General features: G+C 44.7%; 3 protein-coding genes across 4 annotated transcripts in view; all 3 read left to right on the top strand.

Moving 5' to 3' along the window:
* The window catches only part of angpt4 (angiopoietin 4), a 42,913-nt gene extending 35,386 nt beyond the window's left edge, over positions 1-7,527 (top strand). The window contains exons 3-10 of the mRNA XM_076147443.1: positions 39-160; positions 3,149-3,233; positions 3,360-3,507; positions 3,598-3,710; positions 4,149-4,250; positions 4,338-4,504; positions 4,612-4,745; positions 5,850-7,527. Coding sequence (XP_076003558.1) covers positions 39-160; positions 3,149-3,233; positions 3,360-3,507; positions 3,598-3,710; positions 4,149-4,250; positions 4,338-4,504; positions 4,612-4,745; positions 5,850-6,010 — 1,032 coding nt within the window. The 3' untranslated portion in view covers positions 6,011-7,527. The remainder of the gene's footprint in view (positions 1-38; positions 161-3,148; positions 3,234-3,359; positions 3,508-3,597; positions 3,711-4,148; positions 4,251-4,337; positions 4,505-4,611; positions 4,746-5,849) is intronic.
* Positions 7,528-9,234: 1,707 nt separating this feature from the next.
* On the top strand, positions 9,235-11,151 carry cox6c (cytochrome c oxidase subunit 6C). Of its 2 annotated transcripts, none has more exons than XM_076147130.1 (4): positions 9,235-9,318; positions 10,449-10,563; positions 10,799-10,934; positions 11,027-11,151. In XM_076147130.1, exons 2-3 carry the CDS (start codon positions 10,459-10,461, stop codon positions 10,925-10,927), a joined length of 234 nt encoding a protein of 77 aa, XP_076003245.1. In that variant the 5' UTR covers positions 9,235-9,318; positions 10,449-10,458; the 3' UTR covers positions 10,928-10,934; positions 11,027-11,151. The 2 variants fall into 2 exon arrangements, with proteins under 2 accessions (XP_076003245.1, XP_076003246.1); XM_076147131.1 differs by having other exon boundaries at positions 9,250-9,318; positions 10,411-10,563.
* Positions 11,152-11,777: 626 nt separating this feature from the next.
* Positions 11,778-26,366, top strand: LOC142996291 (serine/threonine-protein kinase 4-like). Its single transcript, XM_076147244.1, has 11 exons — positions 11,778-12,232; positions 14,521-14,601; positions 15,192-15,320; positions 15,676-15,790; positions 15,928-16,092; positions 16,245-16,412; positions 16,529-16,666; positions 16,815-16,946; positions 17,317-17,527; positions 21,157-21,305; positions 23,948-26,366. Exons 1-11 carry the CDS (start codon positions 12,189-12,191, stop codon positions 24,104-24,106), a joined length of 1,491 nt encoding a protein of 496 aa, XP_076003359.1. The 5' UTR covers positions 11,778-12,188; the 3' UTR covers positions 24,107-26,366.
* Positions 26,367-27,239: the final 873 nt, after the last annotated feature.

Raw genomic sequence — 27,239 nt, 5'->3', positions numbered from 1 at the left:
CAAATCAAATACACCTTTTGTGTCTTTTCATCCATCAGGTGCTCAACCAGACATCGAGGATAGAGATCCAGCTTCTGGAGAATTCTCTCTCCACCAACAAGCTGGAGAAAGAGCTAATACTGCAGACCTCTGAGATCAGCCAGCTCAGAGATAAGAACAGGTACAGACTGCTTCTGCTCCAGACAAATGATGAAAATTCAGTAAGTTTTGTTCTCACAGGAGTTGGACCCTCAGTGGCTGAGCCTTATCACTGCTTATCATCACTATTTAACACTGTTAACTTGTGAAATCGGTGATAAGGCTCTTATCTGAAATGAAACAGATGATGGAAACACATCCACAGCCACACCAAGACTTAGCATCACATTGTTCCCACCATTATTCATCCTGAGGTAAACTTGGACACGGAGCAGCAAAATATGTAATTCTCTGTCTACTGTAACAGATACGAACAAATAGTGTGTGTGTGTGTGTGTGTGTGTGTGTGTGTGTGTCAAAAGGATATAGCTCAGGAATATGCTGTAATTTCTACATTACAATGTGTAACTAAATGTAACGACTTTATGCAACCTACTTTTGTATGAAACACATGTTCATCAGTTTCAAGCTCTCCAGTATGAACCTGCTGTCATGAAAGGTGTATGAACAGAACAGATGTCTTTCTCATTAGAAGCCTTAGAGGTTTTCTTATTATTTCCAGACCAGAGGATGAAGGCTGCTGTTACATTCTGCTGTTCTGGTGCTGCGGCTCAGTTTCAGGCTGCAGGCCGTGTACGTGTGTGACAAATGCTCAGGGCGTTACAGTGCCTGGGGAATAATTAGGTCATTAATGCAGGATTGAATTAGGTTACTTTACAGCATTATTATTCTATTTAACCACTCAGAGTTTATGCATTTTTAGTTTGTAAATTGACTCTCAAAAAACAAAAAGCAACGTACGCACACACACACACACACAAACACAGACACACACACATACACACGCACACACATACACACACACAATTTAAATATTTTCCATTTTTGCTTTTGAGACCAGGGAATAAAATGAGGCACTGAAAATGAAAAGCAAAAGTTTGTTAATTTGCAGGCGATGACAGGATCTTGCTTTTTGTCAGCAAGTCACAGTCAACTTCCTCCTGTATCAGGATGTATCAGGGAAACAAGAGCATCGCCCTCAACAAACTGAAACACAAGCACACACACAGATTCATGCACAGGCTGCTTTCACTGCACTGCAACCAACATGTGTTTATACACTCACACAGCTCTTCACATGCGGACCGCCTCTGCATAAACCACAGCAGCTCAGCCATCAGTGACTCCCCATCAGTCTGCATCACATTACCTGATGTCTGCTTGTTCAGATAGAGGTCAGCATATTGAAGTGATCACACCCAGGAGTTGATCATGTGTTTCTGCTGTTACATGACCAAAGTGTCACCTACTGGAGGAAACCAATATCACTCACAGGTGTAAGAAGGCTGCATGATAGGCTTTGACTGCTGACAGTGATGGATCGTCCCGTCAGCTCCACTGCAGAAAGAAGCTGTAAAGTTTGGTTACAAAGCTTCAGACAGGAAGTTTCTCTGAGCTCAAACTGCTCCTTTATGTGCTGACGGTGACCTTTTTTATTGGAAAAAGCTAAACCTGTGTACCTCAGCAGGAAGTCAGAGGTGTAATGGAGCCTAAACTTGGTTGATCTTATACTGTGTGTTTGACAGATTAGACCTTTTATTGGGATGTAGGAATATTAAGTGTTAAATATGAATGAATGAATATTTACTGAAGGCAGTAACAACCTAATAATAATTCCTTTTAAATTGTTTTGTTTTTGTCTCAAATTTGCTTACTACACTGTTTCTATCGTCATGAGAGAACTGGAAAAGTCCTGGAGGTTTGAAACGTTTTGGCCCTCAATTCCTGAGAAAGATGTGAACTTTTATTTTGCCAGACGTTTCACCAGCTGTCTGTACTTTGGTGTTTGTCATTCGGCATACAGTCAGAACGTCTCCGCTATTTAAGAATAAAAACAGCTGCTTCTACTGCTGGAGAGAGAGTTCGCAAATGCAGTAAATGTGCGTCCCTGGAAACAAATAATTGAGCTTAAAGAGGCTAGAGGTTCTGTAGAAGAGCAAAGTTTGGTGATATTTCTCCGTGGACCCCTCAATGGAATGTTTTCACACAGTCAACTGATTCAGCATTCTAAGAAATCCATATTGGGTCAAAACTATTAGATATATAAGACTAAACACAGGTTTTGAGACAATGAGAAGCGTTCCCACCCGTCTTCTGCAGAGCCTCTATCTGTTCCCCGAACTGCACTCAGAGTCAGAAACCTGATCGTGTCCGGCTTATCTCCGTCGCCAGTATTTTCCTCCAGTAACCTCTGCTACTCTTTCATGAGCTTTCATGCTTTTGGCTCTTTAGTTCATTGGTCAAACTGTGAGCTTAAGTCTGTGTTCAGCAGCTGTACAGATAACGCAGGGCTGCAGTGTATCCACACAGGCAGGAAGAGTGATGGGCGGACTACAAATCTGTTTCGCTGTTTTACTGCGTCTCTAACGAGCATTAACACCGGAGTTACAACCTCTCGTCCACCACTGACAGATTTGTTATACAAATAGTTTTGGTTGGTGTCCTCCCTCTGGAAACACACCCAGCATTCCTGTGAAACGATCTTATATCTGTGTGAAGCATTCCAGGAGTTACTTTGTGATGAAATATGGAGATTTATGTTCTTTCTCTCAATCTGCATCCCAGGGTGTGATTTCCGACGTTTCCCAGGATGCTTTTCAGACACGGACACAGCTGTTTGTGATGTTTGTGTGCAGGTGGGGGGAATAAAGACAAAGACATGGGGGGAATTAGAGTTTTACACATTAAGAAATAGCAGCCTGCTTCAAATGCAAAGCTGTGTTTCTGTTGGTAACGACCTCGCATGAATTTGAAAAATGTTTATTCTGGAGTTTCCCTCTTTCTGCTGACATTCTGCAATTCCCCCTTTGCTCTCTGAGTCCGTGTCACTGCTGGGCTCAGTGACAAGCAGGTCATCCAGTCATCGTCTCCCTGGAAGAGACTCAAGCTGTAAAGTGAGAGAAGGGGGAACAAACGTGTGAACAAACTGTGTTTTCTCTCTCTTGGTCAGTCGCTTGGAGAGTAAAGTTTACATGCTGGAGTCTCAGCAGAGAGGAGAGCTGGAGAACATGAGGGAGGAGAAGAACAGGCTGCAGGTATGCTGATGAAGAGCACAACCTTTACACTTTGCGGGCAGTAACTGAAATGTTATGCTATTAGTGTCATTTGACTGGCTGACCTAATGAATGTTGATTTTGTAGACTGACAGTTTTGTCCTTCAGTCTGTTGTCAGGACTCAGATGGTGGCCATCGACTCTTTGGAGAGACAGCTGAGAGTCGCCAGCAGCAACAACACAGCTCTGCAGAGACAGCAGGCTCAGCTGATGGAGTCTGTACACACACTCATCAACATAGTGGCGAGTACAACAGGTATATACAAACACACACACAAGCATGTAACACACATGTCATTAAGGTAAAAAAAGCTTCACAGTGTCCAATGTGTGTGTGTGTGTGTAGGCTCACCTCCCAGCACTCAGATGTGGACGGACTGTGCAGACGTCTACAAAGCTGGAAACTCAGTGAGCGGTCTGTATCACATCTACGTCAGTAACAGGACCGAGCCTGTACAGGTAAACAACAACACAGCCAATAAACTCACTGTAAGATCAGAATAATGCACATTTAAGATATAAAGACAATACAGTAATAGAGATACCTGCTATATGTATGATGTAACCGTGTCTTGGCTCTGCCCGCCCGCCTGCTTGGCAGCGATGGAAGAGGTTTGATCATGAAGTCATTATGCCGAGTCAGCTGCTCCCCTTACTCAAGTCACAGCTCTGTGAAACTGATACAGCAACATCAGAGCCTGAATTATGTTACCAAGCACCGCATTTAGAGTATCCAGTACTTTAAATAGTGACAGCTCTTATAAAATGATTGATAGCACTAATTTAATACATTATACATTTTCAAATACATTAGCTAAGTGGAGCCTCTGATAGAGGAAAGGAACGGCCTCCCTCTGTTGTGCCTGCTCTAAACTCTTACACTCTTTCTCTCTGCAGGTGTTCTGTGATATGGACACAGGTGGAGGCGGCTGGACCGTCTTCCAACAGAGGATGAATGGCAGTGTGGATTTCCAGAGGAGCTGGGCGGAGTACAAAACAGTGAGTTATTGATCAAGTACAGCTGAAAATGTAATTACATAGGATTGTGATTGTACTGAAGTCCCATCATCCCACTTCCTCCTGCAGGGGTTTGGGGATGTGTCAGGAGAACACTGGATGGGGAATGAAGCTCTGTACCTGCTGACCAGTCAGAGCCAGTACTCTCTCAGAGTGCAGCTGAGGGACTGGGAGGGAAACTCGGTCTACTCCCAGTACGACCGCTTCACTCTGGGCAGCGAGAAGCAGCAGTACAGGTTACTATCTCACGCACACACACACACACACACAGTTAGTCACATTAATCAGCTGTCACACCCCTCTCACCCTCACTTGTCCCATTCCTCTCTCTTGCTCTGGTCAGGTTGTATCTGAGAGGTTACAGTGGCACAGCAGGGAAGCAGAGCAGCCTCGTCACCGACGGGACGGGCTTCAGCACCCGCGACCAGGACAACGACAACTGTGACCACTGCAGATGTGCCCTGATGCTCACTGGAGGTAACTTCTCTTCTCTTCTCTTCTCTTCTCTTCTCTTCTCTTCTCTTCTCTTCTCTTCTCTTCTCTTCTCTTCTCTTCTCTTCTCTTCTCTTCTCTTCTCTTCTCTTCTCTTCTCTTCTCTTCTCTTCTCTGCTTCTCTTCTCTTCATTTCTCTCCTCTCCTCTCCTCTCCTCTCCTCTCCTCTCCTCTCCTCTCCTCTCCTCTCCTCTCTTCTCCTCTCCTCTCCTCTCCTCTCCTCTCCTCTCCTCTCCTCTCCTCTCCTCTCCCCTCCTCTCCTCTCCTCTCCTCTCTCCTCTTCTCTATAAATTGCCCCAAATCAGCAAATACTTTGTGCAGAGTCATGAGTCCAAAGTTATTTGTGCTAACTGATTAGTTGGGGGTCAAAATAAGTATTTTCCCAAAAGCTGCAGTCTTTAAATCATTTATCGCCGTCATCCCTCCTGTGTCAACGCCAAGAGAAACAGCTCTCAGTTATCGGTCCCCCCTCCTTGTTGGGTTTATTCACCGTTTAACTTAATCGTTCCAAGAAAACCTCAAAGGAACAAAAGACTCAAAAGGCCACAGCGGTCACTGATAGTGGAGGAGATTCGCTTGAAATCAAAGCAAGAGAGCAAGAGAGCGAAACAGTGAGAGGAGAGAGAGAGGAACGTGATAGAAAGAGAGTTAGTACCTTGGATAGAGTCACAGAGATGGACAGATCATTAGAGAAGAAAAGATAAGGGGAAGAACAAATGAAGGGAAAACATATTTATAATAATGTTCAGATAATAAAAGCACCAAATGTGTGACAAACGCGTCAATAAACTGGATCTGGAGTCATTTTGTTGACATAATGAGACGTGGAGGAAATGAGTCGATAAGATGAATAGGACGAAGATACAGTGATAGAGGGAGAGGCGAGGAGTGTGTGAGTCCACAGCAGACAGGAGGGACGGACAGAGAAGTAGACAAAGAGAAGAAATGGATAAAGAGAAGCGAGAGACACGGAGAAAAAGAGAAGCTGGAGGAGAAAATCACATCTCCACCTTTGTCCTGGCATCCCTCCCTAATCCACCATCCTCCCCCTCTTCCTCCCCCCTCCATCGCTCTCTCTCTGTCCATCAGGTTGGTGGTTTGACGCCTGTGGTTTCTCCAACCTGAACGGTATCTACTACAGCGTGGGACACAACATCAGGAAACTCAACGGCATCAAGTGGCACCACTTCAGAGGGCCCAGTTACTCCCTCCGCTCCACCGCCATGATGGTACGACCCTACGACTTCTAAAAGAGCCCCCTACACCAGCACAACGCTACGACCCTCTCAAAGCCCTCGTCCAGCCACTGCCATGACGATGTACGCCTCCTATGAGGGACACGGCTCCCGACAAAACCCCTCACTGCCAGAATCCTGAGGGTTTGAACCTGTGGCCTCTTGCAACCATCCACTCCTCCAAGCCACTGTGATAATGGTACTGTGATGAAAACCCTGTTATCTATGACGGTGTGGCCCAGAGTCTGAATGAATGCTTTTAGAGCAACGCCTGGAGAATCAAGGGCAAGTTCCAAGTATCTGTTGTTGTAATATCATGAACGTCCTCTTGCAGTATGGAGGTTCATCTTCTGTTCCGTCATTCATGCTGCATGAAAACGCTCGTCTCTTTCTGTCCTCAGTAAATATGGACAGTGGAACACTGAACACTGTGGTCTTTGGCAAAGGCAGCCAGACTGATCAGCAGGTATGATGAACATCATCCCTGGAGGGGAGTTCATTAGACTGATGTGGAGGCGTTTAAGGGAATAAGTGGATGATGTCAGAGGTCAGAGCTCCAGTGATGTGAAGGCATCTTGTCTATGTAAGACTTGATAACAAGAATCTGAAGAATTATCTTAAAGACAGACTGTGTTTGAGTCTTCATATCTGATCTTACTCACTTACACAGGTCAAGGAAGGACAAGAAACATACAAGGTCCCGGTTGTGGACGGCTTAGTGTGCATAATCTGATATGCTGTGACAGTTAGTTAGCAATGTTGATGTTAATTGTTGGACTACTGTCCATCTTATGTGTTTAATGACTTAAAGGGTGAAAGAAGGAAACATAATGTGGTCCACTGACCACACTCTCCTCTGTGGACGAGGAGGAATCTGTTACAGGGCTGCTGAAGAGCTGACAGCGACACCAGAAGCCATGTTTGGACATGGCAGCACTAAATCAGTGTGTGGTCAACACACAGCATCACAGTTTCTACCCTCTGGCATGTTGTTGTGCCTGACAGGTAGAACCAAATGTATCTAAGTTTATACTTTGATGTGAAACCTTTTGTTGTTTCAATTGACTTTTTATTCCTAACATAAGAGGAAGCAACCAGAGGACATTGTGACAAATATGATTCATCTGAGAGATGGAAAAGCTGATTGAATTCTTGTCTTGATCCAAACAAGCTGATGATGTTTGATATTATCCCATCTCTTCCTCTTTACAACATCTATCTTACTAACCATGTTTTATATGTATAAAGTGTTCTCCAGTTTTAAGAATGAGCTGATTCATGATTGTTTCTCTGTTCTATCTGTTTAAAGATGCACTTTATGGAAACTAAAGCAGAAAGGAGGAGGACAGATTATAATGTTTCCTTTTTTTTCAGTTTCTTTATACATTCTGTTTTATGACGACGCCATACACAAACAAGATTTACTTTTTTGATTTTAAACATTTTAATGTACTGCCTATGTGTAGCAAAGTGTGTCTACTCAAATGTAAACAGTCTGCAGTATTTTGGATGATAAAATATGTTAACAATCATTGCCATGTCATTATTTCTTCAACCATATTGTTCCTTACCAGAATGCTTGTGAGCTGTTGAGTGCCACTTACAAGAGTAAGTACAAATGTGTTACCTGTTGATGTTTCTATGTTACAGAAGCAAAGGAACCATAAAAATGTAAGCTCTCAGGAAGTCTCACAACCTATGGCTTTATCTTTTTGGATGCATTTCAATAAGCGTCAAGTTTTCATATGTTGGCAATGTTCAATGATAATTTCCCACTAAGTTACAATAAAGAAATAAGGAAAAGTAGCAAAAGGCAGAATGTTAGGGAAAACCTTCACTGATCTCAGTCCACCTAAAACAGACTTAACGGCACCAGAGTGCAGCTCAGCAAAAAAGTAGTTTGATTATTCAGGGAGTCAGGGAGTGAATAATCAATGGAAATATAAACAATAAAACAGCTGTTGTTAAACGTTAAAATGTGTTCTGTCAAAGTTTTAATATACTTTCCAGCTTCCAAACCATTTAAAAGGAACCATTATAAACTTTTGCAGAGTTTTATGTTAGACAAGCATCTGCAAACATGATTTTTATATAGGAAGGTGCTCAATATGCTTCTACATCCTTTGCTTGTTTCTGTTGGAACATCCAACCAAGTGTGGACGTGTTAGTGAAAGTGTTGACGTCCACATGGAAGCACTCAGCACTCCACTGATTCTATCTGCTGCCTCATTCACTCACTGTTCTCACTGAAGTCACAGATATCAGATGGACTAACAAAGGAGACCACTGGCACAAGAACAAGCCCTGATTAGAAGAGCCAGAGTCTAATTAAAAGATATTTACAGAGATTAACAGTAATTTGTGTGTTTAGTAAAACAATACCAGGCTGAATCCTGTCACCCTGTCAGCATCAATTAACAAATCTACTGTCTGTGGATTCTCAGGGAAAGAAATCCTACTGTGGGACGTTCTTCTAATTGTGTGCGTGTGCGTGTGTGTGTCTGTGTGTCTGCTTGAATTAACAAATGTATTCATAATGTTTCCATTAGGATTGCAGTTCATACGTCATACTTCTAGAGATCGGTAGAAATCGAAAAATATTAAATTAAGTAAAATTTACAGTATTGAATATATTCCATTAAAGATCCCTGTATTAAGAGTTTTACACGCATACTTTACAGAGAACAGAATGTAAAAACGTGATGCAATTCTAAAGATATTCATCAGAGGGCCGAGAGAAAAGAAAAACAAACATATATGTACCTCCCAAGATCTGTGTGGATGCTTTATTGCGGCTTTATACTTCGTAGATGAAGACGCTGTTTTCGTACGGGTTGCGAATGGGTAAACTCGTACGCAAGTTTGTTAGTAATCTGCTGCCCTCAAGTGGTAGAGGTGTAACAATACTAACATGTTCAGTGTAGCTGCTAGGGTTCGGGTTCGGGTTACAGTTAGGATTTGGGTAAGGAAGATAGTTTATTTGTGTGCGAGAGTTTATCTTTGTCCCATTAATAAATACATTCTACGGACTATTGTGATGATAACCAATCCACATGCTTTGATTTATTCTGCCTATTAAATATACATAATTCAGGTATGTTCTTAACTTAAATGTTTCCTTTACAGCTAGTTATTAGCTCTAAATGTTTATGACTGTAAAATTAAACATTTCTTCATGTTTTGTAGCTTGTTCCGGGTTATTGATTGTCCTCGCCTGACCCGTTCTCGTCTTTTTGTCCCTCCGCAGTTACCGTAGGTCTTTTCCGGTTAGGAAACGCAACTGAGTCGTGTTCGCACTATCTGTGAAGGTCGTCAGTTAAAGCGTGAGTATTTAAAAAGATGAAGCAGTTTATTTATACATTCTGTGCTCAGCTATATCATATTAAGTCATAAGATGTTATAAATGTCCTCTGGTGGGATGAATTCTTCAACATTTAATGGCGAATTGTTCCTGGCTTCCGCTAGCATGCTAACAGGGAAACGTTAGCTAAGCGCGAGCCCCAGGTCCTCTGTAGTAAACAAACTGAGCCGCCATAGATCATAACAGTGACATGATGGTAGATAATGTGACGCTTAGGAACAGTTAAGCAGTTATAAACACGAATAATCGAGCTTTTGGAGGTCTTAAAGGTCACGCCGGTGCGGACCTGACTGTGCACTGGCGGCTCATGGCGCTGAATGCAGCAACGCTGTTTAATAGCGACGCACAATGACGGAGGTGTAAGATGTTTTAACGCTTAGACATAATGATGTTTTTTGTTAAATTGTCAAATCTTCCTTTGACCTCGGTGAAGTAAAGTCAGAATCTCTCTAAAAAATAAATATCTAAGGTGACCTCTGTGATGCCTGCAGCTTTGTTGTTTTCCAGCACTGATTAGAGTGGTTTTAGTGGCGTCATTCACACACACACACAGACTCCACACAGTCTCATGGACATACATCAGTGTGTTTGTGCAGTATTGAGACAAACCTGCAGTCAGGAAATGCTGCCTATTTACCAGGGAAATGGCGTTGACATTGTACTTGTACATGTTTGTCAGTAGTTTCATTTTCATCCTTTGAGCATAAAGTATCAGCTAAATGTATCACACTGGTTAGAATGTGTCCTGTCCTGTTTGTTTTGATTTGATTACAGTCTGAACTCCATGAACACCATGAGTCAGAGTTCAGGATATTAAATGAGAAGTTCTGTTTTTATACTGTTAGGGTTCATGCAGTAGTTTGTTTCCTTTTTAATTGTAAAGTCAAAGCATAAAGCTCAGCATTCATGTGAGAGTATTTGCTTTGAATAATCAATGATCCAAGAGAAGATTACAAGTGATTATAGAAGATGAATACACCTGCAGCTGCATTAAATCTGTCCGTGTCCATCGTCTATGTGCTTTAGTGATAGTGGGTGTGTATATCTATTTCAGCGTGCAGATCAGTCGATTGTTCCTTGTTTCGCCTGCAGGAGCTCTGTCATGTCTCTGCCCAAGCCTGTGATGAGGGGGCTGCTCGGGAAGCGTCTGAGGTTCCACTTGCCCATCGCCTTCGCTCTGTCGTTGGCTGCTGCCGTCGCATTCAAGGTGAGAGGACGACACACACGGCCCCTCATTACTGACAGAATGTGGATGTTCAGATGTGTTTAATGTAATTGTGCAAGCAGAATTTATAAAGTGATGATACATAATGTCAAACATCACATTGATAAAGTACCGACACATATGAAGCTTCATTAGAACATTTTCTCTGATAACTCTTAATGCAAACAGACGTTCTTCTTTGTGTTTTTTGTGTAACATGTGTGCTTTGCTCCCACAGTACGGAGTGACGGAGCCCAGGAAACAGGCTTATGCTGACTTCTACAAGAGCTACGACAGTGAAAAAGAATTCAACACCATGAGGCAAGCTGGCATCTTTCAGAGCTGTCGGCCCGTTGGAGAGGAGTAAACCCACTGTAGGTGTTTAAAGATGTTTGATTATTGGATCAATAATGGAGACATCTGGTCGAGTTGTATTGAAGTGATCTGTTTTGTTTTGTTCTTCCAGCTGTGTCCCGTCATGCATTCCTGGTCTGTGAATGTTCTCTCTTGCCCCTTGGATATTATTTACTGAGCAGATGTGAACATCACTATGTTGTTATGTTCCTCTAAAATAAACAATATTCTATTTAACTACGGTCTGTTGTCCTCATTTTTGGTGAAATCATTCTGACTTCCAGTCTATCTCCATGGAGAGATCACACTAGACTGAGGTTCAGTCATTGGTTTTGGTTTTGGTTTTTATTTGCTATCTTAAAGCTGCTCTGAAATAAAATCCTTTAGTTAGACAAGACTACAACATTGTTTCCAAGAACATTGACTTTTCTATAGCTATTGTTATTGTCACAGTTGCGAAAGACATTTCATTTTAAAACTGAATTAGTTCTGTGTAGATTATTCCTTTACTTCCACTCTGAAAACTATAGTAACTAGATCAAACGAACATGTATGTTAGGCTGGAAATGAAGCCACAGATCTTTGTCCTCCTGGTTTCCCCAACCATCAAGAACATGTCTGATCAACGCTCCTGCACCAGACCAGATCCCTGAACATGGAACATGAGGTGTGTTAAATCAATACTACAAATATGCAGAAGTACAGATGTATTACAGCTGTATTTATACAACTAAAATACATATATACATATAATTTGAAACAAACGGTTTACTGGATGTATTTCTCCATGAATCGTTGTTCTCATCGCTGTCTTTGGCGCCCTCACGCGGCGTGGCGCACACAGCAAGCCTTTGTCCGGCCCGCCTTCCTCCTCTGCCTTCTTCCTGGTTTGTCACAGTGTCAACCAGCGGTCTGTCCAACAAGTCTAAAGTTATCCCGACAGGAGCGGAGGATGAAAGCAGCAGCGAGGGAGCAGCGGCCGAGCGACGCCTGAACACCGAGTGGACACCGAGTCACGTCCGAGTCAACTCCGAGTCACGACATGATGAACGGACGCAACGTTTCTCTGCGGCACGCACCAAACAGGCTAACTGCTAGCCGGCTAAGCTAGCAGGAGGTGTTCGGCGAATATTAGCACACACAAACTCTCTCACTCACACACACTCTCTTACACACACACACACACACATAGACGTAGTATCTTTGAAACGTTCTGCTCGACAACATTCATCAAGTTTGCGCAAAGTCAAGTGAGTTACACCGCAAAGGACAAGATGGAGAGCAAGGACAAGGTGCAGATGAGGAATCACCCCCGCAGGTACAAACACACACACACACACACACGTTTGTTGAGTAAAAGTAAGTAAAAAAGTTCATAGTTTACATAGTTATGAGCGTTAATATCTCTAAACGAGCTTCTTATTCGAGTCAGGTTGTCACACAATAAAACCTAAACGTGTGAAAAGCTTAACATTGATTCTTTATGTGTTTATATTTAATTAAAGATCTGTAGGATTCCACTCAAATGCTCAAATGATTGGTGTGAGATGATTGAGTCTGGAACATATTAGAGAAATGCCCAGAAAAGGATTCCTGAGGATCCTAGAGAAGCTGGATCCAGATAATGAGACATTATGAGACATGTGTGGCCTAAAATAGCTCTTTAGTTATGTGTTGATGAGTAGATGTAGTAACAGAGCTGAGATGGCCTCTCAACTCACTTCTGTGGTTCTGTTCTGGTCCAGTTAACCCCTTTATCCTCATACTGTCCTGAGGTGTGTGTGTTTGTTTGTGAGAGGCCTGAGGTTTGGAGAGAGGAGCAGGTGGAATTCCTGGTTTGTTAGGTGGATTTCCATGGCGACGGAGCTGTAAACAGACCACAGCAGTCAGAAACCCTCTTATGCAGGAACAAACCTCTAAGGCCGGGATAGGGTCAGATATGTATAGTACATGTGAGGGTTTCTAACTCCTGAACTATGAGTCTCAGTTAGTCGTCATGACACCGAGACCAGCGTCTGCCGTCCTCATAAACACACCAGAGCGAGATCCTAAAGCAGGACGGCGCCACGGAACAATTCAGCCGTGTGAATCTGTCCAAATGTGTGGATGTTTGGCATTCATCCTCGTGACCGAGCGGCTCTGAGCTGAGCTTTGTGTCACTCTGACGCACACAGCGGCAGGGTTTCCCCCCAACTCTCCATGTTGTGTAGTCGTAGGTGTTCTTCTCTGTGTGTCGATCACACTCACGGCTGTCTGAAATGAGGCAGAGTGTGTTGTTTGCACACACAGATTTGTGAGCAGCGGCGGTCCAGAGTCTGTACTAACATGCTCCTTGGTTCTAACGTGGTCTCACCTGTTTTACTGTTCAGTGCAGAAACAGGTTTTGTTGTGTGAGAGTAGGAAGTGACGGGTTCCTATTCTCTCTACTTATGAGCGCTGCTGGTAAAACACACACACACACACACACACACACACAGCTCTCTTGTTATCAACGCCGCTCACCCATCCTGCGTTTCCTCCTTATGTTCAGTATGTGGGGTACGTTTAGTTTTGGAGCTTGGGGCCTTTTCATGAAGACAAGATGGCTGTCAGTCACCTTCTTCACCTGCTGCTTTGAAGAGGAATGAAGGGAGCTGCTGGTGTGATGCTGTGATGGCATGGCACGACTCATCTTACTTGATGGAGGCGTTACACACTAAACACAATATTCAGTGTCTGAGAGGCTTTTTCCCACCGCGACATGTATGAAAGTGTTCACAACAGAACCCTGACACATAAATATCTTCATTTACTAATTAAAAGCAGTTTAGTAATGTGACCTCAGGCTGTGTGGTTGAAGGAGTGCAGGGATTGTGTTGGCAGCGCTGTGAGCAGAGGAAGAAGCCAGACTTTAATTTTAGTAACGTCAACATTCGGTGTCCCCACTTCTTTTAGAGTTCACAGAGTTCAGCAGGGAGGCAGATTATGGGCTGTGTGGACCGTGACCTGTGGCTGGACGTGTAGAGGCGGAGCAGCTGGGGCCAGAGGAGCACATGAGGCCTATAGGCTCTAAAGGACGCCACACAGCAGCTCCTTCATCGCTGTGTCAGGGCAGGAGAGAGTGTTTGATCACAGCGAACCCTTGTGTCTCTGCAGAGCCTCCGTGTCCATCAATCAAACTGCCTGTCCAACAGTTTGAGTGCAGCATGTCTATCTGTCCTGTCTGTCTTCCTCTGCCATCAAAAAGCTGCATGTCAGCACGGTCGCATCTATTTTGGTGCTCGACTATTTTTATCAACTGACTTATCAAGCATCTGCAGACGTGCTGCTCTGTTCACAGTCCACAAAAGCAGGTTGTTAAGGAGCTCATATTGGAGAGGAAGGAGCTGGATTGATGCTTGTTTAGGAGATGTTTGGAGTGACAAGCGTCAGAGTCTCAGCTCAACATCTCTCCTTTGTGACTTTCATCCCTCAGTAGTTTGTTTCTGTCACTCGGCTCATGATGCTTTGACATTGAGAAGAACCTCCAAAGTGTGTTACGCTTGATGTGTCTGGCCTCCTTTCTTACGTCCATTTCACATTCTCTCTCTCTCTCTCTCTCTCTCTCTCTCTCTGATGTGGTAACAGACAGTTGAAGAAGTTAAGTGAAGACAGCCTGACCAAGCAGCCGGAGGAAGTCTTTGATGTCCTGGAGAAGCTGGGCGAAGGGTGAGGCTTCATTCTGTCACCGAGACACTCAGCAGCTATTCCTTCCTCTTTTTCTATCTTCCAAACTCTCTCTCTCTCTCTCTCTCTCTCTCTCTCTCTCTCTCTCTCTCTCTCTCTCTCTCTCTCTCTCTCTCTCTCTCTCTCTCTCTCTCTCTCTCTCTCTCTCTCTCTCTCTCTCTCTCTCTCTCTCTCTCTCTCTCTCTCTCTCTCTCTCTACCGTTTAAGCCCCCCCCCTCCCCGTTACCCCTCATCGCCACCATTGCCTCCTCATTTCCTGTTTCTCAACTTGCTTCCTGTTCTAAACATCTGACTGACAGCGCCGCTCGCTCTCTGCATGTAGAAACCGGGGCTGCTGTCGTTCCTCTCTGACTGCAGCTCTCTGCGGAGACGACGAGCAAACACTGACCTAAATATCATGAAGTGTGATTCACTTAGTCATGTTTGAAGCCTCGTGTTTACTTCTGTTGAGTTCATTTGGCCCAAGTGAGAGACGAAGAATATGGAAAATAAGTGTAATGATAATAATCTCTGGTGTCTGTCAGCCCTTAAAGGTCCTGATGTGTGTTGGTGTGTTGGTGTTGTCTCTGCAGGTCGTACGGTTGTGTGTTTAAAGCCAATTATAAGGAAACTGGAGAGATTGTAGCGATCAAGCAGGTTCCTGTGGAGTCTGACCTTCAGGAGATCATCAAGGAGATCTCTATCATGCAGCAGTGCAACAGGTGTGTGTGTGTGTGTGTGTGTTGTGTGTGTGTGTGTGTGTGTGTGTGTGTGTGTGTGTGTGTGTGTGTGTGTGTGTGTGTGTGTGTGTGTGTGTGTGTGTGTGTGTGTGTGTGTGTGTGTGTGTGTGTGTGTGTGTGTGTGTGGGTTAGGGTCAACACGTGATCTTCCTCAGCTTTGTGTGTTTGTAAATTCAGTCCTTAGATTATGTTCAGTGTTGCCACCTTACACTCACACTCAGTTGTAACTCACGCTACAGAGGGTCTCATCCTGTCACTCACAATCAAACAGTCGATGCTTTACTGTGTCGACCTGTCGACCATTGATTATTGATTATTGCTGATCTCTTACCTGCAGTCCCCATGTAGTGAGATACTACGGCAGCTACTTCAAGAACAGTGACCTCTGGATCGTTATGGAGTATTGTGGAGCTGGATCAGTGTCTGACATCATCCGGCTACGCAACAAGACGGTAAGAAGAAGGACCAGCAGCAACTTCATAAACATCTGCACGGCTTCATGTGTGGGTTTGTGTCTGTCTCAATTATATGGGACAGTGTTCAGTATGCATGTAACATGACTGTGATGTGTGTGTGTGTGTGTGTCTAGCTTACAGAGGAGGAGATTGCCGCCATCGTTCAGTCCACTCTGAAGGGTCTGGAGTATCTTCACTTCATGAGGAAGATCCACAGAGACATCAAGGCTGGAAACATCCTCCTGAACGCAGTGGGTCAGGCTAAGCTGGCAGACTTTGGAGTTGCTGGACAGCTCACAGTAAGAACAACAACAAAGATGGATTCAGATATTATAGATTTGTTTCTCTACACTGATGCACATTCTGATGGCTTGAATCTGTCGACCTCACTCTCCCTTTCTCTCTCTCTCTCTCTCTCTCTCTCTCTCTCTCTCTCTCCCCCCCCCCCCAGGACACCATGGCGAAGCGTAACACGGTGATCGGCACGCCCTTCTGGATGGCTCCAGAGGTCATACAGGAGATTGGTTACAACTGTGTGGCCGACATCTGGTCCCTGGGAATAACAGCGATAGAGATGGCCGAGGGCAAACCGCCCTACGCAGACATACACCCCATGAGGGTTAGTGTGTGTGCAGTACACATGACCTATCTGTGTGTGTGTGTGTGTATGGATTGCTAAACTTGATATCCATCTTGTGTGTGTGTGTGTGTGTGTGCCTCTGCTCCCTCCTCCAGGCCATCTTCATGATTCCCACCAACCCTCCCCCAGTGTTTAGGAACCCTGAGCTGTGGTCTGAACCCTTTCGAGACTTTGTCAGCCAGTGTTTGGTGAAAAACCCAGAAAAAAGAGCAACGGCCACACAGCTGCTACAGGTACGAGAGTTTAGACCTGAGAGTGAAACCTCAGCCCTCTTCTTCCCTCACTGTCTTCATATCTTCATGTTCCTGGTCCCACTTATACAGCTGTTATCTTTTTTTTCGCCAGTTTTCTTCCTTTCAACCCTTTTTTCTTGGTTCACAGGATCCATTCATCAAGTCAGCCAAACCCAGCTCCATCCTCAGACCCATGATCACAGACGCCATGGAGATCAAACTGAAGAGACAAGAGGAGGCGGAGCAGAGGGATCAGGACGCAGAGGACGATGAGAACTCGGTACGGGGACGAAGAATCACACAGTTCACGCAACACGGACACACTTACGCTCGTAGAAAGCTTAAAAAACTTAGGTATGGAAAGAAGCTGAAACACAACAGAAGCACATAAGCAGACTAAAGACCCAGCTGAGGGTTCAGACACACTGAGCTTCACCATCCTGCACTTCATTCCAGATTCAAGGTTAAACACCTAACTGACTAATGTTACTGAGTGAAGTCTAATCCCCTCCCTGCCTACGTGATGAGGAACTCCATCCTGTCTGCTGTAACACAATCCTACACACCAGCCTCTCTCAGAACAAGGCCCTTTGTAATAACCTTTAAATGAGTGAATACAAAGTAACGCTTCCCCTGTGTGTACGCGTCAGGAGGAAGATGAGGTTGACCAGGGCACCATGGTCCGGGCCTCGGCCGGGGACTCGGGCACCATCCGGGCCGCCGGCTCGTTAGCGGGCTCCCTAGGCAGCACGGCTCTGACCATGATCGAACACGGAGACACGGGAACCATGCAGTCACAGCTGGGGACCATGGTCATCAACTCTGAGGATGAGGATGAGGAGGAAGCCGGTACCATGAAAAGTAAGACGCTTTAAATACACAAACATATGAAGGCTGTGTTAATAATGTGAAGTCACAACATCTGAGGAAGACGATGAGGTTCAGAGTTTGGTGTGGAAACATTGGAGGATCATCAGGCTGGCTTCCATGCAGAGGTCTGTTTGGTGGTTTTGTTGTGGGGAATGGAGGTCAATATTCCACCTCCGTTCACCCAGACTCCCATCCTGAACAGGTCCTGACCACATCCCTAACACACTCCCACCAGTGAGAGGTTTAGATGTAGATGTGCTGCCCCTTAGAGAAGGCGATTCATCTTTCTGTCCACCAGAGGGCGCATTCAGCCGTCACACTGAGTTGTGTTGCTGGATAGATTCTTTGTCTATTTAGTTAGTTTACGTGTGTTTGCATGCATTCTCTCTGATAGGCAACTTTTAAAGTCCTTAACCCACTGCTGCATGGTTCCTACTGGTTCCTGCTTGACTCTCTAGTTGTGTGATAATCAGCTGAGTCGTCTTCGAATCAAGCGACCTACAAAGTCTCGGCGTTCAGAGGACCTGAGGCTCATGAAGTGTTCTGTGCCTTATTGTGCTCTACATGCATTCATCTGAACACACAAGACAGTGATATTCATTTGAAATGATGAGTGTATGGACGACAGCGTGATGAACCACACACACTGTACGTAGTAGGTCTGTGAGGATGAGTAAGATGAGATGGCCTCTATCTGCAGAGTCAGGGAAACGCTGGAATCCATCCAACAAGGACAACAAACCCGACCACCTACGTGTGTGAGGATCCTCCGCTCCACAGCGACATTTAGCAGATTACTGTCAAAGTAATGAGAAAGTTTAACTGTGTGTCTATAGAACACAATGGTGCATTTAGAATACAGTCTCTGCAGGCCGGCTTGGTCAGATAAATGGATAAGAGATGTATGGATTACATCATATCTGCTGCCAACAAGTGAGGTGGAGACCTGACTTAGTTAGTGCTGCTGTGAATCACTTCAGATGGGTCACCGCAGAACACACACACACACACACACACACACACACACACACACACACACACACACACACACACACACACACACACACACACACACACACAGCCTCAGGAGTGTGTGTACTGGCCGTCCTGCCTTATTGCTGCTCTTTGTTTTGTTGTGTTTCATGTGAGACATTTACCATCAACCAACCAACTGATCCCAAACACCTAAACACAGTGTGATGGTGCCTCAGGAGAGGAGGAAGACTTATATGGTTCCCCACAACAAAATGGTTTTAATCAGTGGGAAAGACTGTCAGAGTGGGCAAATGTACACAAATATCACCGAGAGCTGTGCTGCTGCTGCTGCAGAGCTGAGCTCGAGTTTAGGTCTGTGGGAGTTCTACACCTTGGCAAGATCCAGGGTTTGAGTTGCAGCCTCCATACGAGCTGCAGGGAGCTGTGGGTGCTGTGGCTGCGTCCTTCAGGGTGCTGTGGGTGCTGTTCCTCTGCCAGGATGATACCTGCATAGCTTTAACTCACAGGAGACACTGCATCACTGCATCACTGCATCACATTCAGATGAGTGTGTGACTCCATAATGAAGCTGATGTGCTTTTTTCTCTGTGAAGCTGTGTGTGTGTGTGTGTGTGTGTGTGTGTGTGTGTGTGTGTGTGTGTGTGTGTGTGTGTGTGTGTGTGTGGATCTCTGCGTGTGTGTGTGGATCTCTGCGTGTGTGTGGATCTCTGCATGTGTGTGGATCTCTGCATGCGTGGTTTAGAAACATAGATCCAATATTAATGAAGTGTGGTCTCATGTGCAGTGTTGGCAGCTGACTGGGGGTAATTTCCCAGCATGCACTGCTTTGTTGGAACAGTCAAAATACTCAGGAGATGAAAATGGATCCACACAGTAATGAGTAACACACACACACACACACACACACACACACACACACACACACACACAGGGTCACAGCTGATGAATGAGCTCATTAAAACATTAAAACACTCAGAAGATCACACAGGGACGTTGTTAGGACGGAGCGCATACACACACACACACACGCAGTATAGAGATGCACACACTGCTGCTTTATGTAACATCTACACACACCACAGAAATACACATTATGAGAAAATACAATCGTGTGTGTGTGTGTGTGTGCGGCCCTGAGGGTCAGGATGAGGCGTTGGATCAGATATAGATTTATTTTCCTAATGGTACTAAATATCCAAACTCCTTTTCATTTACACTGATTAGCTGCGTCGCTCTTGGCACGGCGGTGATGTTTCTGTCCCTCTCCGCTCTGTGTCTCCTTCTGCACCATCAGTGGAGTCAGGCTCAGTTTGGACACATTTATATTCATATAGTTTAACAAATGACAAACACAGAGATGTCAGATTCAGCATCTTTCTCTGACTGATGTTACTATTTACATTTTTATTTCTCTTTAATGACTGGTCTGCTGTTTTACTCCCGTGTCTTTCTCACTCTCACACACAAACACACACACACACACACACACACACACACACACACACACACGTGTATCAATAGCTGCTTCCAGGTGCAGACAGGAGACCAGGTGGACATTGCCTGACGTGATCATGTGAAGAGTTTACGCCCCACAGTGCCTTTAATAGATCAGTCTGATCAGCCAGTGTATCGGTGGAGACCAGAGCAGAAAGTTTCTTCTTCATTTGATCCATCCTAAAGTGAAGACTCCTGTTCCCAGTCCTCCCTTTAGTGCCAAAGCTCTTAAATCCTTCACAGTTAATCACTTTATCCTCACGTTGTTTTTGGACGCAGCATCTTGAGCAGAGGCTGTGTTAACACTTTCTACACTGAGTTACGTAACACACAGATCAGCCCAAAACAAATCCTAACTCTCCTCTCTCCGGTGCTGGAGGATCGTTTGGGTCTGAGTTTGGTTCTGCACACTCGCTTGAAATTAAAAACCTTGGAGTTGTCTCCCTCTCTGGCTTTAAGAGGAAACAGATGCTGTTCACTAACATCAGCCAAGGAAACAGCTGAAGCTTATCAAAGTCATGATTCAATACTTCAGTCTTTGATCCATGTCTTTAATAAACGACTTGTTGATTTGCTGCAGTGGAAGAGTCGCTTGAGTCCAATAACAGAGCAGTACACAACTTATGTGGACCACACACACACACACACACACACACACACACACACACACACACACACACACACTTGACTTCATTTCCCTGCACTGGAGTTCATATGGATCTTATTATTCTGTTGCTTCTGTTAAATGTTTTTATTCTTATCGCTTGCTTGCTTATTGAAGAAATGACTGTCAAGGATGTTGCCAAGGAAACAAACATACATATGTATTCAGAGTGTGGCTCAGGGACAGCACACACACACACAATGTACATGTTTTTTTATTGTTTATTTCTTTTAAAAAGATTGTTTTGTTTTCCATTTTCATTTTTTTCATAAAAATGTTAAACTTAGGTACTTAGTCTGAGTGCTTTCTGTAAGCTTGTCTCTGTCTCTCTGTCTCTCTGTCTCTCTGTCTCTCCGTCTCTCTCTCTCTCTCTCTCTCTCTCTCTCTCTCTCTCTCTCTCTCTCTCTCTCTCCCCCCCCCCCCCCCCAGCCTGAGTAATTGTTCTTCTCCTGGTTGTGTTTCTCAGGGAGTGATGCGACCATGCAGCCGTCCAAACCCTCCTTCCTGGAGTATTTTGAGCAAAAAGAGAAGGAGGCCAACAGTCACAATGATGGAAGAGGAGGAGAGAGCAACGCAGACAACCGCAGACTGCCTGCCGAAGGAGATCTAGAAGTGGTGAGTTAAGAGAGTGTGTGTGTGTGTGTGTGTGTGCGCGCGTGTGTGTGTGTCCATCAGTGTTTGAAGTTGTTAGATTAATCGAGAGTGACAGGAAACTGCTGGCTGACCTTGATTTTCACTTTTTTTCTTCACACACACACACACACACACACACACACACAGAGAGAGACAGCGTGTCATCTTCAATAGCGATCACACTGTGACCCCTCCATTGTCATATTTAATAAACGTTCCCATGTCAGCAGATCAAACTCAGATGAGGGTCAGCATGAGTCTGGACTCAGCAGGCAGACATGCTTCCTTCATGACACACACTGGGGTTAATGCACCAAAAGCTCAACGCCACTTTGGCCTAATGTAGTTTTTAGGAGCTGAAGGTGATGGGGTCAGGGGTCACAGCTTTTAAAAGCCACAAATGTCCATGTTTCATCTTCATCAGCCTGATGCTTTAACAACAAAGCTCCCTCATGTCAAAGCCCTTCAGATCAACATGATGTCATTATAAGCTCTCACTTTTTTTTTACACACTCCACACACTCTATGTTGTTTCTGCTTTGGCCTCCTCAGCAGTGTGACGCTGCAGTTTAGAACATGAAGGTGGTGAGGAAGCACAAAGCTAAATTATGCAGCAGCAACAGATGAACACCGTCGCCCTCACTCTCTTTGTTCTCTCTCCCTCCGTTTTCACTTTTTTGTTTTTCCTCCCCTTTGCTATTTTGATTCTTCCCTTAATTGATTTTCTCCTTTTTGATCTCTTCCTGTTCTCCTCAGGGAACACAGAGGGGTAGAGGTGTAACTCTAGGTCTTGTCATTGAAGTGTGTGTGCGTGTGTGTGCGTGTCAGAGGTTTTGATCGGTGTGTTCACGCTGGATGTGACGGCGTGTCATGAAACATGCATGAGAAATTTGTAACATTGTTGTGCAGGATGATGGAGACACTTTGCGACGGCGGCCTTCACACACACACCGCACAGGGTTTGTGTTCATGAATTAGATATGATGACATCATAAATAAACAGGTGAGAGGAAGAGGAGCCTTGGTGAAGCTTCATCCGGCCCAAAGCTGAGTCCTACTGTGTGTTTGTGTGTAAATGTAAATCAATAGGAGCAGGAGTTTAAATAAACAAAGTTAAACGAGCCACTTCAGCTCTGACCCCATGTCCTCATATCTATTTATTCCTGAAGCACTCTGCTAAAAAGCTCCGTGTCGGTCGCAGGGATACATTTAGATTTTCTGACCACTTAAAGAATTCCTCTCACGTTTACATCATTTTTCTCCCACGACCACTAAGATCCTCAAAGTGCTGCGTTTAAGGGCTTTACAATCATTCAAGCCTCGGTGTGTGTGTGTGTGTGTGTGTGTGTGTGTGTGTGTGTGTGTGTGTGTGTGTGTGTGTGTGTGTGTGTGTGTGTGTGTGTGTGTGTGTGTGTGTGTGTGTGTGTGTGTGTGTGTGTGTGTGTGTGTGTGTGTGTGTGTGTGTGTGTGTGTGATATTCATGTTGTTTCAGAGACATAAACTCATGTTGATTCTTGCAATAAGACTTTTTAACCACATGATCAACCACCGCGCTCAGCAGCAGCAGGTGCAGTTAGTGTGATAGATGAGTGAGCTTCAGTCAAATCCGTCTTCGTTCTGCTCCGGTGGCTCATTTGTAAACATTTACAGCTAAAGGAGGAACATTGATCACTGAGCCATTAGGGTTTAATTGTACGGATCAATCAGGTTGATGTGGTCTCAGATGTGTTCTCCAGTCCAGATGTGGGAGCTTTAGTGCTTCGGCGTTATTTTAGCTCCATTGATTCTCAGAAAGAAATAGCCGCAGAGTGGAGCGCTGCTGGTAAAGCTGAGGGGCCGAACCCCTCGGGGGACCGGCTAAAGCGAGCGTCGGGTCCCCGCATGAGGCCTTCAGCACAGACAGAGAGCCGATACGTATCAATACAGCCAACCTTCCCCCGATACTGAAATAGACACATTATCACCTCGCTTATCTCTCTGGTTGTGGTGAAGATTTTCTAAGTGTGTGTTAATGGAGGTCGTATCTATCGACCTCAGACCCTCAGCAGGACCGAGTGGACCAGTTTGGAGCGAAGAGGGAAACTGGTTTCATATATATGTCTGTGGGGGGTGGGTTCTTAATCTGTGCGGTTCTGCTCCATGGGCACACTGAGCAGCAGGTACTCTTCCTCGCCCTCAGGCTGTAAACGCACCATCATCTCTCCTGGAACCGCAGAGAGGAAGAGTGCAGCATTATACTCCATCATATTTGCTCAGCTGTCTGCAGGGTCTCTGTGGGGGCGCTTGTTCCCCGGGAATATTTAGCATTTTTGTGTCGAGCTCAGACTTCATGTCAGACTCCTGAGGGTCACTTTAGCACCTGACTGAAGAACCGTGATTGATCTGTTATGATTTGTAAAGTATCTGGAGGGAAATTGAAATGCAAAACCTGGTGAGGTTCCAGCGGCAAATTAGTCTCTGCCTGAACACAGGAGAGAACAGAACAGAACGTCCTCCATGTCCTCAGACCTGATCGATGGCCTCTGGGACGACACTGGGCAGCAACAGTGTGTGAGCGTGTGAGTGTGTGAGTGTGTCTCTGTGTTCGTCCTGTTTCTCAACCCTAACTGTGTGTGTGTGTGTAGATCCGTACCTGGACTGTGGATGAGCTGCGGCTGCGTCTGGCCTCTCTGGACCCCCAGATGGAGCAGGAGATCGAGGAGATCCGTCAGCGCTACCAAGCCAAGAGGCAGCCCATCCTCGACGCCATCGAGGCCAAGAAACGACGGCAGCAGAACTTCTAAGTACGCCGACGTGACGCTCCTTCTTCTTCTCTGCAGAGTCTCTGTGGAGTTTCAGTAAGATGGCTGTGGTTTCACGAAGAAGCGTAGCAGGTTTTTGGAAGAACCGACTCAGGAAGTGTAGAGACAGACAGAGGGAGATGACAGACGGGTTACACATGTCACTCGAACATCTCCTTGTTCCACTGTGACTCAGAGTAGAAGAGGAGAGTCTTCAGATCGGGGCGAGAACCTGCAGAACTGAGTGAGGACTTCATCATCATCATCATCATCAGCATCACTCCAGATGTTTGAAGTCGTTGAACTTTGATGTCACGGTCTACGTGAAAGTATCAGTTTGCGCCTATTTGATCCACTTCCTGCTCACCTGCCTCTCTGAGAACATCTGGACCTTTTTCTATTCTCATTCTCAGTCTTACCTTTCATATCCGCACCATTTTGCCCGTTCTCACGTCCGTCCTCGTGCCTCGTCCCTTAGTCTTCTGTAGCTACGACGTCTTAAGAGTGGAGAAGTTCCTCTCAGCACTTGGGTATTATTCTGAACATCACTCTGTGGTACAATGTCGTCTTCCTGTTGCTTCTTTTGAACCCTTAGGTGTGTCTTTGTGTTTGTCTCTCATGTTGGTCCATCGTCGTGCTGAAGGACGTCTTGGTCTTCCCACTGTAAACTCATGAAGCTGAAAGCAGGAATCTCATATCAGGTTCTGTGTTCTGGTGACGCTCTGTTCACGGACGTGGAAGTTACAGCTGTGAAATGTGACGTCTACTCCTAGAGAATACTGTGTCGTTAACCTTTGACCTTTAAACCTTGAGGAACTCCCAAACTGAACTTACAGGGGTTCTTCTCGTTACATCTTCATGTGTGAGTCTGAAGCTGTGAAACTTCAGCCTCCCTGTGTGATATTTGTGATAGTTCACTTTTTAAGAATATTTTTAAGGGCTTTTAATCAGACGATGGTTTTCTTGCCTCGCCTTTGCTTCACCACTCGTCTTCTTATAATTTAATTTTTTCCCCCCCAGTGATTCCCTCTCCTCGGTAAGCTACAGAGATGTGGGTTTGACATATTTATGGAACAGAGTCAACAAAGCTTTTAATGTTTTGGATTTACCGGCCTCGTCTGGCACGGTGGAACTAACGACATCGCCCCCAAAATGTGCCAAGCCACGCCCACCTCCTGAATGGACTAAAACGGACTCTCTAGTCTCAAAGCTTTGTGTGCGAGCTGCTGCTGCTGTTCTGCTTCCTCTTGCCTTCAGACATTCCTCAGAGCATCTCAGTCGCTCCTTCTTTGGTTTACATCCAGCACAATAAATATATATATATCAAAGATAAGTCATATTTTTATACATAGGTAAAGTCGTTACACAGTTAGGAGAACGTCAGCGTTGACAGAATGCAAACGAGCTTCTCAGGTCACACAACTCCTCAGGGCTGTAAATGATTGACAGCAGCGATGAGCGATTACTGTCCAGAGCCGCGCCTCTTTACTGTATATGAGCACCAGGGGGCGGTATTTGTATATTGTGATCGTTTTTAAAAAAGTTATTTAAAGGTTCTTAGATTTACTTATAGAGTTCTTAGACACGTTCATATTTTTAAACCGGTGGAGCTACTTTTACTTGTGGAGTAGGAGCGATTCCTGTTTCCTGTAGTGCGTAAAAAGGCGGAAAGTTCTTCTTCAATCCGTGCTGTGAGTGCCTGTGGTGGCGTGCTGATCACGGGGGGGCCAGGACCTCTGCCGCCATTACAGCTTCATGTTCTTCATACGGCTTCTTTGTACGTAAACCAGGCCGATGCGTCTTTAGTTCAGTTCAGCCGCCTGCTAACAAAATGGATGTTTGCTTGAAGAGGAACAACTTAAAGCCACATTTTGTTTTGATTTTTTTCCCACCCGGGTTTGTTCTCTGGTGTCTTTGAGAGCAGGACTTTTTCTCTTTACATAATTCATAAGCACAATTCATTTCTCTGTGTTACAAGCAAAGCAAAAGGGATTTGTTGTCGTTTCTGCGTGTTCAGCTTTTGGACGTCCTGCTGTTTTATTTAGCTTTGTTTAAGTTATCACCAGGGATCTAAACTGCAGCTGACTTGATTTTTTTTTTTCATTCATTGAAAAGGGAAAAAAGGGGGAAAAAGATTGTGACCTATTTATGTTTGAACTGAACTTGTTTATCCTGAAATTTGATGTGTGAGCTGTTTGTCTCATAACTTCAGTCATAATCACTGGAAAATATTTTGGACAGAAATAAAAGTGTTCAGACTTTGTGGACGTTTGTTTTTGTCTTTGTTTGCTGCGTCTCGTACATCTCTTATAAACTAACTGCTCCTTTTCATCAGCAGTCAGAATCGACCTTTAAATACTTAACCAATATTGTTTAGACTTCTAAGAACACAGTTTACACCAACATCTAAATAAAGATGAAACAACCTGACTAAACTGATTTTGATCTTTATGATGTCAGTCCCTCAGCCTCCTCAGAGCAGCCACAGTGTAATCTGTCTTTATAGATGTTTGAGTCCTCAGTAGACAGCAGATGTCTCTTACAAATTACAATTCCCCATAAACTTCCTTATAAAGTCTATTTATAATTCTGATCTAACGCTGCCTTCATCTACGACCACTACGTTGGTTGAGAGAGCGTGTTGTTGGTTACAAATGTGCCTTTATTGTCACATCTGCTTAGACCTCTGAAGCTTCGATGCCACATTCTGCTCTGTCCCTATTGTCCTGTGACAGTTTTGTCCTCCAAAATAGCAAGGATGAATTTTTAATCATGAATCTGATCTCTCTCTCCGTCACTGTGACTGCTGGCGTGGTGTTCCTTTCAGCACCAAATAAGAAGCTGTGTGTGTGTGTGTGTGTGTGTGAGCGTGCGTCTCCTTTGTTGGGACGTGTCTGTCTGTGAGGAGACGTTTGCTGTCCTCCACATGAAGGTATCTGTAATCACTTTTGTACCTCTAAGTTGCTGATTGGTCACCTTGATGGCGGCTGTGAAGGTGAAGGTCTGAGTGACATCATACATCAAGCTGCAGCTAATGAAGAAGAAGTGAGGTGGTCTGCCTTTTTGTATTTTCTGCCATTGAAGCGGCACGATGCAAGGCGACAGACGTTTCAACCTTCACACATTTGATTCAAGG

This window comes from Genypterus blacodes, unplaced genomic scaffold (assembly GCF_046128005.1).
Source record: "Genypterus blacodes isolate CSIRO-AG114 ecotype Tasmania unplaced genomic scaffold, CSIRO-AGI_Gbla_v1 ptg000037l_1, whole genome shotgun sequence".
In the NCBI taxonomy this organism is placed as follows: Eukaryota; Metazoa; Chordata; class Actinopteri; order Ophidiiformes; family Ophidiidae; genus Genypterus; species Genypterus blacodes.
This window is presented reverse-complemented; position numbering and strand designations above follow the sequence as displayed.